This window comes from Populus euphratica, unplaced genomic scaffold (assembly GCF_000495115.2).
Source record: "Populus euphratica unplaced genomic scaffold, PopEup_1.0 scaffold134.1, whole genome shotgun sequence".
Lineage (NCBI taxonomy): Eukaryota > Viridiplantae > Streptophyta > Magnoliopsida > Malpighiales > Salicaceae > Populus > Populus euphratica.
In genome coordinates this window covers 486,542-502,426 of record NW_011500021.1, presented here as the reverse complement: position 1 = coordinate 502,426, position 15,885 = coordinate 486,542, and the positions used below count along the sequence as shown (strand labels likewise).

Sequence of the window (15,885 nt, the reverse complement as noted above, 5' to 3'; positions counted from 1 at the left end):
GTTTTGTAGTTTCCATACATATGAATTAATAATAAGCATTGCCTTCTACTTGTTCCAACATAACAATTTGATCATTTTTTGGAACTAAAGAGGATTGATATACTAGTTTAATTATATTTTCAACAATACTAAATATAATTGACCTCAAATTAAAATAGATAATAAAAAATAAATTTTAAATATGTCACTCTATATTTTTATCAATATCAACTACCTTTATTAATTCCTCTTAATTTTATCAAAGATAACAACATAAATAAAAATTATCTTCCTTAACCTATATTAAAAACATAAAATAATAAAGAAATAAAAATCATCACAAATATGAAATTAACAACAAAAGGTTTAAAAAATCAAGAAATATAAAAGAGAAAATAGAAAAAGCTTTTAAACAAGCATACCTTTTAATTTCAACTAATTAACACAACCGATGTTAATAATCAACCGGAGAATAATTGATTCTTGTTTTTTTTTTTTTTAAATTTGAGAGAAGGATGAGGCACAATACAAAAATTTAAAACTATAAATTTTTTCTTCATGTATTTATAAAAGATTTTTTTTATATTTTAAAAAAAAATTATTGGCCAATGGCTATAAAAATAGCCGTTGGTTAACAGCTATTGTTTTAGCCATTTCTACAGTTAAATGCAGAAATGACTGTTAATAAAACAAATAGCAAAAATAACTATTTATTTAACTTATTTATTGGGATATGAACAAAAAAAAATAATAAAATATTTTTAATTTTTTATTTGGCTCGTCTGTTGGAGCGACTCTAGCACTTCTATTTTAAAACTTTAAAAGTAATACATGAGCTGATTATTTTTAATCAAAAGTAAGCTTACAATTTCAATCTAAATAAACCTTAACTTTGACTTTTTTCTAAAATCCTTGACGCTACATTATTTGAAGTTTTTTTCTAAAATTTTTAAAACAGCACCATTTTAATAATAATAAGAAAATTGTTTCTGAACAATTATCAAAATGAGCATGTCATATATTTATAAGACACCGCACTGTAATCGTAATAATTTATGATTACAGTACACCTACCCAACTTTTACCCAAAGGCCACATCCACCCTCAACACGTGTCACCCGTGTTTATCACCCGCTCGTCAACCTAAGCTTCCTCCACAATCCCAATCTCTCGAAATCTCGTTGGCCTTGACTACCACTCTCTCACACTCTCTCTCTTTCAAAGTTTGTATATTGAGAAAAAAGAGCGAAAGAGTAGAATCCAGGCAATCTTGGGTTAAGGCTAGGATTTCCATTTTTTTTTTCACAAAATCAAATCGATCATATTTTTCATCAGATCACACCACCTGGATTTTACCGTCCTGTTGAACCCCTTTTTTTCGTTTTCTTTTCTCTAACGATGGTGATTTCACCTAGAAACCCCAATTCAATCATTTCGAAATCAATCGATTCTATTAAAATCAATCTCTATATCTTTAATCGCTGTAAAAGCCTTTAGCTTAGGGTGTTTTTTTTTTTCATTTTAACTGATGTGAGGATTTCATTTTGGTCAACTATTGTGTAAATACCCATCGGTTCGCACAGGTATACAGAGATAATTTTAATTAGGGTTCCTTAGGGATTTGGCTGTGATTTTGATTGCGATTGATCTGGTGTCCGAATTTGGGGATATAATGATAATTGAGGAATTGAGTGGAGGTGAGTTGGAAAGAGGGGAGGGGGGGAAGGAATTGTGTTTAGGAAGTGCTAAGGAGGAGAGTGAAGGTGTTATTGTGTGGGATGCGAAGCGGGTTTTTATTGGAGTCGGAGCTCGGGCTTTGTTTTACCCGACTTTGCTTTATAATGTTGTTAGGAACAAGGTCCAGGCTGAGTTTCGCTGGTGGGATAGAGTCCATGAGGTATAATTTTTCTGTTTCATGCTTGTATAGATGATTTTTTAAGCTGTTTTTGAAGTTATTTGTTTTCTTTCTTGGTCTAATATGGCTTGTGTGGATGACTTGTATGTGGGTTTTTTGCCTTTATGTGTGGAGAATGGTTTTGGGGTGTTCGAAGTTTGAAATTTGATTTGTTCTTGGTGTTTTTGTTTTATGTTACAGACCCTTGTAGGTGGGTGGGTGGATTTGACATAGTTGCCACGTGTTTTGATGTCAATCAGCTTTTTTTTTGGTTCTGTTTGTGTGGTAGTTTCTGTTTTTGGTTGAGTTTTGATGTCTGTGTAGATTAAGTGAAGGAAGAACGAGTTTAGGATAGGAGATTGTGCTTCTAACATGAATAACTTTTGTGAAGGAAGCAGTTGTCTTTAAGCAAGTAACGATATTTTGGGGAGTTTTTCATTCCCTTTTCTTTTGCTCACTTTATTACTGCTTTCTTTTAACGTTTAAATTTCCAAGCACACTTGTTTCTGCTGTGCTTTTAAACTTACTAGGGCACTGACCTGTTGATGGGAGTGAGGAGCCACTCCAATCTGGAACTTTTATCATTAGTTCTGCAAGCTTGTAAAATGTGAACTTGCATTAAGGTTTATTAAGAGCATTTTCTTTCGATATTCTTACTTTGCGAGCAAAGGTTGCAGCTTTTGCTCATAGACCACCTGTGAACGTAGTATTCTATTTTTCTTTTTTATCTCCTATTGTTTTTGCACGACCACCTGTGAACGTAGTATTCTATTTTTTTTTATCTCCTATTGTTTTTGCATGATGTGTCTGCAAATAGTACATGTCAGTAGTACATGGTGTATTAGCTCATATTCTCTGAGCTTAAGATTCTTGGAGCTGTCTGAAGACTTTTGCAGTATTGGGCCTTTATGTAATGAATTTCATATCAAGTGGCCTTCCCAATTTCTTTCGTTTTCTAATATATTTATTTGCAGTTTATATTGTTAGGTGCTGTTCCATTGCCTTCTGATGTTCCATGCCTAAAGGGGCTTGGTGTTGGTGGAGTGATAACACTGAACGAACCGTATGAGACTTTGGTACCAACTTCTTTATACCATGTAAGTGCTTTCACTCTCTCCCCTCACCCTTTCAGGTAGGAGAGTGTGTGTGAATAGTTCCTATTTTTATGAGCTGGTAAGATCAGCAGACAGCTGATTCATGTTACATGGATAGTCTGCACATGTACATCAAACAGTCGTCTGCTTTGGGATGATTCTATCTCTGTTCGTTCCGTTTGAAGAGAGGAAGGATCCCAAAGAATCGATCTTTCTTTTAGTTGTTGAATATCTCTTTGATTGATCAATGTGTGATATTCTGAATCGTCATTACTAATGGAATCGAAATGATCTCTGGATTCAGTTTTCCACTTCGTATTTTTGGCTGCATTGTCTGCCCAGTGGTTGCATTTAGTTTAATTGTTCTGTTTCTATATCTTGTCAATACGATCATTGTTTGACATTTATTTATATTAAATTCCATTTTTTGAAGTGCCTACCTTTGGAATTTACTTATGAAAAATGTTGGCAGGCTTATGGCATTGACCATCTGGTGCTTCCTACAAGAGACTACTGCTTTGCTCCGTCCTTGAATGATATAAGCAAAGCTGTAGCATTCATTCATGGTGAGATTTAATTGTGTTTTGTGAAACACCAAAATATTTTACATACAGGTGAAATTATTATTCCTGTGATTCTGATGCTGCTTATGTTTGTTTTTCCTTTGAAGAAAATGTATCATTTGGACAAACTACTTATGTTCATTGCAAAGCTGGCCGGGGACGCAGCACAACCATTGTTATATGCTACCTGGTCATTAATCCAATTTGAAATTCAACTTCTTATAGGTGTTTTATTTCCTTGCACCTGCTCTAAAGTTTTGTTTTAATATGCAGGTGCACCACAAGCAGATGACACCTGAGGCTGCATATAAATATTTGAGGTCAATCCGACCAAGAGTGCTTCTAGCATCTGCTCAATGGAAGGTATGCTTAGGCTGGGCCTCGTTTTCCCTGTGATTTAGTTTAAGAAGTTGTGAATTTCTTATGTAAATTGTAGTTTTCCCCCCTGGATTTTACCAAACTTCGTGAAACTGAGTACAAAAGATTTTGACAGTTAGAACTGTCTGGCATGCACTCTTTTATGAAATGTATTTTTTAGTCCTCCTAATTTACCATAACCAAGGAAACTAAGAGGAAAAATTGATGCTATTTTTGCCTAGCTATTTTTTTTTTTCATCCCAAAGCCTTGAAATACTCTATGGAATTTCCTAGACATTTTCTAACAAGGTTCTTGCATGTCCTTGATTAGTTACTAGCTGTTGGTTGCAAATGCAGGCTGTTCAGGAATATTATCATCTAAAGGTGAACACTAGTGATCACAACATCAAAATGACTGATGTAGTTTTGGGAACTCCAAAGCAAGCACTTTTGCAGGATCTGGTGCCTTTTGATGATGGCTCTGTAGTTGTTGTTACAGAAGCAGATCTTGATGGATACAAACCAAATCTTGAATCTGGGCCTGTGGGAAGTGAGATATGGGCTGATCTAAGTGTGGTCTGCCGGGTTCGAGTTGCTAGTCAGGCAGCTCTGGAAAGAATATCCTGCCTCTGGCTCCGCTGCCAGACTCACCAGAAGATTGTTGGGGAGCAATTAAACAGGAAGAACAGCTGCTCAATCATGGCAGATCACCTGGGAGCTATCAGTGTTGACATTCATGTGTATTGAATAGCTGCTGAAATTGCATACAAGTTTGACAAGGTCTTTTTCTTTTTTAAATTTCCCCGTATATAAAGTGAAATAATGTTCAATTAGGCAGGAAAGAACTTCGGTTCTTTTCTCACCCCTTATAAATCGAGCTGTTCTTAGTCTCAAGTCAAATGTAAGAAACACGAGCAAAATGCTCAATTTAATGATGGTGCAGTTCGTGGAAGAATATGCTTTCATGCTGTGGTGCAATTTGCACTCTTTTTTATGTTAAACCTGGACCAGCAAGTTGTGAACTGGCTCACCGAGTCAGCCTCCTAGCCAAGGAAAGCATCAATTGGGGGACCATAACAGCCTGGACTAGCAAATGGCGAGCCATCGAGACACTCGTCTCTAATTAAAGACACATGAATTTGGGCCAGGATGGAATCCTTGTAGAATTCAATACCAAATAGTTTTTAAGAAATTCGTTCTTGATGGGATGGGAATCAAGAGTGTTTCTAAGATTCTTTGTATAAAGGCTCTCGCAGGTTTAACAAATTCTGTTGAGAAGGGATTGTGTTAGGCAGGGCGGGACGACGGAGTTGGATGTGGTCATGGAGTTTACATTTAAAAGTCGTGATCATACCACTGTAGAGCCTCGAAATTGCTGAGAAGGGCGAAACCAGCATGAGTACATTAGGAATGGCACAAGATTACACGAGTAGATTAGGGATGGAACAGGATCATAGCAGGCTTCAATTGGCTACTGAGCAGATTGGGAAAACATGGAAGTAAATGACTGATTGGACATGTTTTTCGAGTTTGAATGACGTGTTAGAACAATTTTAACTCGCAAATGTTCTTATTGCACTCATGTACAAATGTGTTTCACGGACAACGTGGATTTCATGCCCTTATGACTAGCAGATGCAGTAGTACACAATAGTGAATCTTAAGATGCCAATTATACCAACAGTTGCTGTGTAAAGTCGTAATCCTTGTTTTCATCATAACATTACATACCAAATCCCGGAGCTTCACGGAGGGGCTGGGATCCAAGGGATTTGATCATAATTGCTTTGGTATAGCAAAGCTAAAGCAGAGTGGACTATTTTTTACTTAGCGGTGTTGATGAATCCCATCAACTGTCATGCACAAATTACTGTAGGTTTTCACATTCCATCCAATTCATAGATCAATCTGAATCATTCTCCTCAGCAAGACCCACTAGTTCCCTGAAAAAGTTTTTTACTGAGGATGGCCACTGATAAGATGATGATCCATCGAGTATCCTTTCATTTGATGTTTCGTCAATAAAGCTGCCCGCAACTTGTTTTCTATGGTAGTTTTGTGTGCTTGTCCGTGGAAGTCCATGCGCCCTAGCATTACTGTACTTTTCCACTGAAGCTTCATCCACTAAGAAAGGCACAACATGTTTTTTCATATCACTCTCAGAGATTCCAAGATGACCTCCTGACACATTAACGAAATGAACTCTTCCAGCCTCGTCTAAGGCCTTGAGACCAATCCAGTCTTCAGTGTAAAGCGCTGTCTGCGAGAAGATCAAAATAGAGGTTAAGATGGCTAAGCTCCTGCTCGAATATATTTTTCTTAACAGAGCAACTTATAATTCACAAGGAAAAAAAAAGTTAAAAATAGATCCAGGCAAGTTGTGCTATTTCCTAAAAAAAAAAAAATTCCAATCAAGCACAGTGAGATTAGTATGGCCATGCATACCCAGTTAACAAATTTAACATGCAGAAATCTGCCAGAAAACAGATTTGGATTTGAAAATTTATTTCAAAACAAACATTGTACCTGATTTGCCGGGACAATTGGCTTGAAAGCCCCATCTGGATAATATCCAAACCAAGAGGTCTCCTTAGGTATCAAAACATTGTCATTTTCAAACTGTTGAAATTCAAACAAAATATAGCAAAAGAAAAAAAGTGCAACAATTAGAATTGCACCAACTGTCAAAATAACAAATAAAATTGCCAAGAGGACCAGGTGATGTTTTGATAAGAAAAAAAGGAAATTCTTCTCACCATAATAAGCACCAAATTCTGCAAGCTACTGAATCTTTCCTTGTAAGTTGTGTTCCTTTCCTCAGGAATTTCATTGTTAAGCTTTGGAAGAAACCTACATTTCTCCATGTAGTGTGGAATATCCTGGCAATTAAGAAATAATTCTCATATTAAGATGTTGAGCTATCATTGCCCAGTTAGTATAAAACACACAACAAAACCTATCTATAATGGCAAGAGTAATTTGATGACAACACACTCCAAGAAAAGAAAAGAAAATCCATAAACCAATAATGAATTGACCAAAGCAGGCTACAGATTTTTGTGGTATTACACAATCATATAGGTTTCTTGAAGAAATTGATTACAGAGAGATCCTGCAGTCAAAAGAACCTGTATAATAGGGCATGGTACTCACATTAGGAAATTTAAGATAGCCACTGGGAGCCAGGTGAGCCTGCAATTCCACATGTCAATATAACTTGTCAAGCATTTTCAGGGATATTTGAATGAGAATGATATTTGAAAGCAGGAAAAAAAAAAATTCTCTTAATTGGTCCTGCAAAAGTTAAAGAAAACAAAGAGACAGATGCATACCTGGACATAGTCGCTATAGATCTTGGACTTAATTAAGGCATCAGCAAGTTTGCAAAAAATGCCAGACTGCAGAACCAGAGTCACTTTAAACATATTAATAAGAACCCAGAGAAAGAAACTAACAAGAAAGGAGCAAAGCAATCTTTATTATAGGTGCTTTCCAAGAGCGGAGTTCAGAAGATCTAATATATATTAGTAAACCATAATGATACCTTCTTAAATGTATGTCCAAGGTAAGGACGTCCAATCTTATTTTCTTCTCTCTACAGGATGTCAATTCCACACCTTCATGGTTCAAGTCCATATTACTGCGTTTTTAACTCTGTATATTGTGCAAAAAACCCCATACCGCTAAGTTTCAGTGCCATCTATGAACTTGATTTCAACCTCCTATCTTTCCCTTTTGCTCTATAATTTTATTCCTCAACCCACAACTCTATCTTCAGCACAACATCTTTGTAAGGATGTGGATCATTTGGTTAGAACCAAATGCTTAACCGAAAAGACGCATTTTGGTTATTTGATATGGTTTTGATTTATAAACTGTAGCCTACCCTTATGGTCTGGTTTAATTTTGAAACTCCAAAACTGTAATAACCAATCGCAATTTTGCTACAAAAAATTATAGATGTTATGGTAATTTGGTCTGAGATCACAAAAAAGAATTAACTTAATGGTGTTATCTTAAAGAGTAAGATGGTGAACTCATTCGGGCCTACTAAAATAGACAAAACTTAAGAATCCATCATCATTTATAATGTGGACCACAACCTCCTCTATATATTTTGATGTGAATACTCTCACATATAAGATCATAAGAAGCCTTCCCTCCATTTTTAAAGAGGATGCATGGCCTCCTCTTTTCTTATATGGTCAATATGGGTAACAAACTTCACAAGTCCTGCATTGACCAAATAAGATACGAGTAGGCAGGCCACTACTTCAAAAAATGAAAGAAGATCTCCTGTCAACTTGTATGTGGAGAAGCCTTAAATCAAGGGCAGGTTAGACAGATAAGAGACAATCTTCAATAAAAGACAATCTTCAAGGGCAGTATGAACAGCACAAGCATGTGTTCATGCTTGGAAAGTACAGCATACTTCAAGTGTTAATTGAGTTGATTAAAAGTTTTAGATTTCATTCAGTCCAGAAAATAAAATAAAACCATGACCAAACTTAAGTTCTTTGGTTGGTTTATTTTGGTTGATGTGAATAATCTCTCACTTATAAGATCATAAGAAGCCTTCCCTCAATTTTTAAAGAGGATGCAAGGCCTCCCCTTTTCTTATATGGTTAATATGGGTGACAAACTTCACAGGTCATGCATTGACCAATTAAGATAAGAGGAGGCAAGCTTCCACTTTAAAATTGAAAGAAGACCTCCTGTCAGCTTATGTGTGGAGAAGCCTCAAATCAAAGGCAGGTTAGACAGATAAGAGACAATCTTTAATAAATGTCATTCCCTTAATGTTTTATATGCTAGTATGAACAACACAGGCATGGGTTCATGTTTGGAAAGTACAGCATGCTTCAAGTGTTAATTGATTTGATTAAAAGTTTTGGATTTCAATCAGTCCAGAAAACAAAATAAATCCATGATCAAACTTAAGTTCTTTGGTTGGTTTTGGTACTCACTTAGATGAAACTGTTCAGTACCATTTACAAGGAAACCATATTTTTCAGTTCACTTGCGAGATTCCCCAAAACTCAACCAAACAAAACAACTAAACAGCCAGGACTCCTTTGTTCTTTAAATTATATATCCCTATGCATTAAGTATGAACCTCCATACCTCAAATTCAACCTCTGAATCTCAACTTCAAAAATTTGTGCTTCAACACCATGCCATTTGTGAATTACTTACTATTTGTGAATTACTATATATAAAAAAAAAACCTTGCAAGTTGCAATTAATCTTCTGTTAGTATGAAACTTTAGATCTCCTATCTATGAAAATGAATATCTACAAGTATTTAAGTCAGAAGGACCTTTTAATTTTCAATAGCATAGGATAGTGTCCCATCACCATGCACTCTTCCTACCAACTACCAAATAGAAGGCCGACAGCCAAGCTTTTTAACAAAAGATTTTTGCATAAATTTGACTTTGTCTGTTTAGAAAGTTTAATGATATTTTATAACGACATCGAGTTTTTGCACCATGCAAGTCAATTTTATATGCAGTTAAGGTGGTGGGTATTTGCAGCTTGAAACAAGCCCATGCACAACATTTTTTTCATCATAAGAATTGAAGATGTAACATGCAATTTGAAGCAAGGGCATTTGCTGAACCTGCTTCCACTTTCCATCTCAAACATAGTATAGATAATTTAAAGGGCTTTTATGAATTTTTCAGTAGTTTTAAAGCTGACTCTCAAAAGTATTTTCCCCCATTAAGCCCTGCTAAGGCATTTCTAAGTGTTCGCATAGAAATCTAGATGAAGTACAAACAAAGCTAAACCATGAAAGCGCTTACCCCACAAAGAGGAACAGAGGCGGTCCCGGCATGTGGTCCCCCTAAAGAAATGAAATTCTTAACCTGTTTGGAGAAAGACAAGTTATTTGTTATTCAAAAATGTATTTTTACAAAATACTTCTAGAATGTCATGTGGAAAATTGATCTGTCGAAGTATTGATCACCCTAACACAATACTTCTCAGTGCAGTAATAAAAGGAACTATGGAAGACAGTAATAGTATTTCCAAAGGGGAGAGTTAAAGAAGTTCAGATAGTGGTTGTGCTTACAGGAGGTCCACCATCACAAAACTCTACCACACCTCGACCAATTAAGTTGCCCTGTTAAACCAGAGGGGAAAGGAAAAGAAAAGGAATGAGAACCTTACACGAAAGTAGTCTAACCATCAAAATCAGGTATAAAAGCCATAATTTTTTAAAGCCACAACAAAGTCTAAATTGTAAATTTAATACATGCAGATTAGACAGCCATTCTTCTGGACTTTTTTATGTATTTACTCATCCATTTTCCTGGAAAATACCATAAACATCCTTTTTCCTAAAAAAAAATTGTCTGTGATTGGCACAAATACACTATTGCAACAACAAACGGCCATATCCTCCCAAGTTATGGACCTTATAGCAACATCACCTCAATACAGTTCCACAAGAAGCTCAAATAAGTTGGCCAGTAGCTGAAATTAGCTATCCATTTCACTCATTACAAGAACAACTATAAATGCAAACCATTCTGGACACGTAGAAAAACTTAAGATGTCTCAACAAAAAGCTTCAACATGATTTATTGGACAGAGCATTCAGTTCTATGGTAAACTATTGCAGGTTAAAGTTAAACAAATTCTGGAGTGACAGATGGCATGAAGCAAATGGTTAAAACTGATGCTGTTGAAAGTTGACAGGTGGCACAATCTTGTGGAGTTGGTTAGCTAGAAGGTATTAGTTAGTTTTGGCAGGAGCATTATTTGATGTTGACGCAAAATTGGACTAATGCCTACAAATATGTGGGTCACTTAAATAGAATGTTCAGTCAAGGATATACAACTCGCTCTCTAGTTCTATCTTCTCCTTCTCTCTCTTGCCTGACTGTAATTTCTTCATCTCTTCCTTTTCTCATACCCTTTGCTCTTAAAAAAATCGGTACCCCATCATAAACAGCTGATGGAAGTGAGAATAACTAGCAGAATGAAATGAGAAGGATGAAGGCATTGAGGGGATTTATGTGATTCAAACTGCATGTACTAAAGGAATAAGAGGGAGGTCAGCTTCTTGGCACTTGGCTCCTTAGATCTCTGCCCCACCAAGAAGGAGAGAAGTCCCAGTATCATACTTTTTAAGTAGAGAATATATTAATTATCTGACAGGGGAAAATGTATGAAAATGTATGACAAGTTCTATTTGTATAAATTTACTTATGTTGAAATGAAAGATTGATGTTGCATCCAGCATTTACAATCAAAGCGACCAGCACTGATTCTTTCATTTTAGTCAACAATCGAAAGGAAAGCCTTTCTCTTAGCTAAACACAACCTCTTTCTAGAGAAACATGGAATGGCATTGCTAGATCCTGCCATGGACTTTGCACAACTGACAAGTTTAATTAAGAGGCAATGGGATGCATTAATAAATTCTCAAATAAAAATGAACATTTTAAATGAGAGGGTTGCATAACCCCATGCCTTGGATCACGTGTACTGACTTGTGAAATTACTTAGACGAAGAGATGATATTGATTTCTCTCTCTCTCTTTCTTTAGGTAACCTTCATATCAATAGTTGGATATCAAAGATGAGGAGACCTTAGTACCTTATATATTTATATTTAATACACGTGTGTGCACTCATTCATATACATGTGCACTTCACTCTCAATATCATGTTCTGACTTGGGATTAAAATGTAAATGATTTGCCTTTACAGCTTTGTAAGACTGTTCATGATCACAATCTTATTACCAGTTTCCAACAGTATGAAACAGTAATCAGGTCATGTAAGAAAAAGGATCAATAGATCTAAGGGTATGCTGAAATAAAACAAGTTACCATTTTAACCATGTAAACAAAATAAACATCAACAGAGAGGATGCATTAAAACAAATATGTGCAACGTGGAAATAATACAATAACTATAAATTACCTGGGAAAGACCAACTATGCTATAGCCCTTGCTCAGTTCTTTCATTTTTTTGACCTGTAGGCATAGCAACAAATTGTTATGGTCACACAAGCACTAAAAGATAAAACAAATAAGTTAACCATAATTACCACATAGCTCTCCCACCTTGTCACAAACAATTTCTGTCTGCAAACACGATACATATCAAATTGTAAGAGAGTGAGAAATGCTATATCAAAATGATAGGCTAGGTAGTATTTTCACTAAGTTTACCTGTTCCTCAAGAGGCATAAACCAGGAATCCCATGTTCCATCCCCGATTTCTCTGCACAAAGGAAAGCAATTGATGTAATGGAACCACATTTGAACTAAAAATTAACAGGACCATTTCATTTATGAGGTCCACATTAATTTTCATGATATATATAAGAATAAAATGAAGAGAGAGAGAGAGGGAGAGAGAGAGATTAAAATTCTTAAGGCTTGCCTTGGACGATATTGAAACTCATATTTTAGCACACTGAAGATTAAGAACGCTTCACATAAGAATTTTGCAGGATCACATTCTCAGTGAAAACTTCAATAAAATCCAGTGTTTAAATAGCAAGCAACGATTTAGACAAGTAGAAAATACATATTAGGATGATTTAAACGCAACAAAGACAGGAAAGTAGATAAGCATACAAGCAATATCCTGGAGAACCAGAAAAGTTCGTGAGTTCCTCAGTGAATTGTTTTACTCCTCGATTCTTGCATTGATCTCCAATACCTGCCATAAAAGGAAGAAAAGAATAAAAGAATGAATCGCAAAAGCACAAAAATATAAAAGCGAATAGAATTTAATGGAACTATAGTATCCACAATTACGTTCCCTTCGACAAAATTTAAGATGCTGAGGGGAAAAAATCAGAATGAAACAAAAGCATTCATCTAATTTTAGATTCTGCATTAAGGACAAATAAATCACATGAAACAGTTTGTTCGTCTAAAATCTGCAAAACATCCAAATATTTCTAAATATTATGTATTTTATATTCTAGACAAGCTTTGCGCAATATTCTAGACAGAATTTAACCTCCAACACACAACATATTCACATGCATATCATGATTTTTCGTGCTATGCAAACAAAGGATAAGTTCATTTTTAAAATTCTCCCTATTAAGTAAAATAAAAGAGCATGCAAGAGCATGTTAAGTTGCTAAGAAACAATTCCACTTTTAAATCTTCAGGCTATATTCTCCATTATCCTCCTCCTAATCCGCAGCTTATGTTAAATACCCACAGAAAGCTCATCTTTTTTATTTCAAATTCTTCATAAAACAGATTAATAGAAACCGTGTTGTTGTGTAGGCAACATATCAAAACACAAATTTAATGCCACTGCTCAAGGCCAATTTCCAAACCTAGTAATAACATCACGCTATAACCATCTTCTCATTCATAAAAAAAAAAAAATATCTTCTCGTAAACAAAACAGTACAACTCGCTTTAATAGTAAACTACAGAGAAGCACAACAATACTTTCTACAGATGGACAAAATCAGATTCCAAAGAATTCCATAATCAGCTTTTATCTGACTAAATACACACACCTAGAAAGAGAAAAGTGCCAAATATTTGAACAGATCAGTAAAAAAAATCAAATAAAAAAAAGGCAAAAACTTTGGAAGAGAAAAGGAGATGATTACCATGAAGAACTATAAAGGGTAAGGAATGTGCAACTGGGTCAATAACAAAAACAAAAACAACAAAGAGAAAGGCAAAATAAGGGAAGAGAAAAGCCATGATTGGGATTTTGTGTTCGTGATGGTAGTAACACGTTTCTTTTTTCTAGCAGAGAAAAGAGGAGAAGAGAATGGTGTGTTGGATTTTTGAGCTGCTCCAGCAACTTTTGAAACAAGTAGAAATTATAGGAGAAGCAGAATTTGAAGTGGAGGTCTCTATGATTGGTGGATGAAAGCTATAAACATGGAGGCAATAAAAACACTCATGACTCTGGCAGTGGCATTTATTTGGACAATCGATCTGATCAAATAATAATCTCCGCTTGTTCGTTTGTTGTCTTTGCTTCTCGATGTCGCCAATTAGACTTACCTATTGGATAATAAAAATAAAAACAGACTGTGTTTTTTTTTTTTACTACTTTTAGTTTAATGGAGCTATTAATTAGTCCTTTACTCCATGTAAGTATATTACAATTAATTATTTTTAAAAACAAAAAAAAAATAGAAGAAAGAAAGGAGACAGGTAAGATGGGAGGATGTGATTCGTAGATACTGAATTGTGAATGATAAGTTCTATTTAGGGGTTTTTTAATTATTGTTATAATATAGGGACTAATCAGTTAGTTTTGATAAACTAAAGGAGCGAAATTGCATATCACATTTTTTCTCTGTTTATGGGGCCCATGGGCCTTGGTGGTGTTTTATGGGTTGGCAGGAAAAAACAAGCGTGAATACTGAAAGCGTAGCGTACGTGAAAAGATGTCATTTTTTCAACTCATTATCTACTAGGCTGGTGGCACTCATGTGGGGAGCAGTCTTATAAATGCTTCTTGGTGTGAAGTCGAAAAAAAAAAATACAAATAATTGCCTAATTGGTAATATTAATTTTCATGTTATTTCTTTGGCATAGTTATTTTGTGGAGAGCAATTAGCAAGAATTATGGTTACCTACCACTCTGCCTTCCATGGTCTGTTAACTGACGTCTCGAGGAGTCTAAGAGTATCCTTAGAAGCTTCAATTATGTTTGTTGTTGTTATAATGATTTTTTTTATTGTAATTGGTAATATTAATTTTCATGTTATTTGTTTGTGGTTACCTACCACTCTTCCTTCCATGGCCTGTTAACTTACGTCTCGAGGAGTCTACGAGTATCTTAGAAGTTTAAATTATGTTTGTTGTTGTTATAATGATTTTTTTTATTGGAAAATGTATTAAAATATTTTTTTATTTTTTAAAATTTTATTTTTGATATTAGTATATTAAAAAAAATCTAAAAATACTAATTTTTTTTAATTTAAAACAAAAAAATAATTTTTTTAAAATACAAATATAATCAAACTATTAAACTTGAAATGCAATATGATAACTACCAAGTTGAGGCCTAAATCTCCGAAAATAAAATAGTGTATTCAAATAAGGTTTACGTTAAATTGTGTTTTAAAAAAAATTGATTTTTTTTGAAATTTTTAATAATTTTGAGGTATTGATATTAAAAATAAATTTAAAAAATATTATTTTAATATATTTTTAAATAAAAAAACATTTTAAAATATAATCTTTGTCCGACTCCTAAACATTAACTAAGTAACGTTAGTTGTCCATGACAGATGGGACTTCCAGAATCTACATGTTTTAGTTTGATAGTTTCATTTTAAGTTGACAGTCAGTCTTCTATCAGTCATGGATTTTTCTATTTTCTTGGTATCAAAGAAAGTCATTGTTCCTGGAAACAGGGCAACAAGTGGAGAACAAGGAATGTAGACAGATGATCGTATCCAGCAGAGAGTCATTGGTCTTCAGGTGTAAATTTTGAATTGTGATAGCCTGTTAGGATCTATATGAAGCAGTATTATCATGAAAAAAGATGCAGCAGTACTTCAGATGGCATCAGGCTGATGACAGATAAATAAAATGATGCTAATCACTTAGAGGAAGCAACATTTTTCAACCTAATCTTTTCACTTCACAAATCAACCAAAAAAAAAAACAAAAAAAGAAGGTCCCAAGAACATTGGCAGAGATTGGTAAAACCAGCATCACAAGACAGTATGCAGGTATATGATAAGGATATTACGAACAGCAGTGTTGAGTACAAACAGTATGTTTTTGCATCTTCAGGCTGACATCAAACAAGACCGCTACCTCCAGTCTTCCACTTCGACGCGGAAGCTTCTCTAAACGCTTCTCCATAAAGCATGATTCTCTTAATTCGATATTCTGCTTGTACTTGTGTTTCATTGCCTCTAATTTTGCTGTTAACTCTACTATCTTCCCAGAAAACTCTATGATCCTTCAATTTTGGAAACAGTATGATCCACAACTTCTCAAGTAACTATCGTTACAATGTCAGGAC

The 15,885-nt window shown here is 34.8% G+C and overlaps 2 protein-coding genes and 1 long non-coding RNA gene across 5 annotated transcripts; 1 reads left to right on the top strand and 2 right to left on the bottom strand.

Moving 5' to 3' along the window:
• The first annotated feature begins 1,123 nt into the window (after positions 1-1,123).
• LOC105141917 (putative dual specificity protein phosphatase DSP8) lies at positions 1,124-4,842 on the top strand. Its single transcript, XM_011049311.1, has 6 exons — positions 1,124-1,876; positions 2,848-2,970; positions 3,440-3,533; positions 3,638-3,720; positions 3,804-3,893; positions 4,245-4,842. The coding sequence occupies exons 1-6, from the start codon at positions 1,652-1,654 to the stop codon at positions 4,632-4,634; spliced, it is 1,005 nt and encodes a 334-aa protein (XP_011047613.1). The 5' UTR covers positions 1,124-1,651; the 3' UTR covers positions 4,635-4,842.
• LOC105141916 (uncharacterized) lies at positions 2,145-2,841 on the bottom strand. Its single transcript, XR_845478.1, has 2 exons — positions 2,626-2,841; positions 2,145-2,568 (listed from the first exon to the last, which is right to left on the bottom strand). It is a non-coding gene; the product is annotated as an uncharacterized LOC105141916 (long non-coding RNA).
• Positions 4,843-5,412: 570 nt separating the features above from the next.
• LOC105141915 (palmitoyl-protein thioesterase 1-like) lies at positions 5,413-14,060 on the bottom strand. Of its 3 annotated transcripts, none has more exons than XM_011049308.1 (13): positions 14,026-14,060; positions 13,496-13,634; positions 12,489-12,573; positions 12,078-12,129; positions 11,970-11,990; positions 11,826-11,879; positions 9,964-10,014; positions 9,695-9,757; positions 7,220-7,285; positions 7,041-7,079; positions 6,644-6,766; positions 6,414-6,506; positions 5,413-6,147 (listed from the first exon to the last, which is right to left on the bottom strand). In XM_011049308.1, exons 2-13 carry the CDS (start codon positions 13,590-13,592, stop codon positions 5,791-5,793), a joined length of 1,101 nt encoding a protein of 366 aa, XP_011047610.1. In that variant the 5' UTR covers positions 13,593-13,634; positions 14,026-14,060; the 3' UTR covers positions 5,413-5,790. The 3 variants fall into 3 exon arrangements, with proteins under 3 accessions (XP_011047610.1, XP_011047611.1, XP_011047609.1); XM_011049309.1 differs by lacking the exon at positions 14,026-14,060 and adding an exon at positions 13,697-13,702 and having other exon boundaries at positions 13,496-13,630; XM_011049307.1 differs by lacking the exon at positions 14,026-14,060 and having other exon boundaries at positions 13,496-13,893.
• Positions 14,061-15,885: the final 1,825 nt, after the last annotated feature.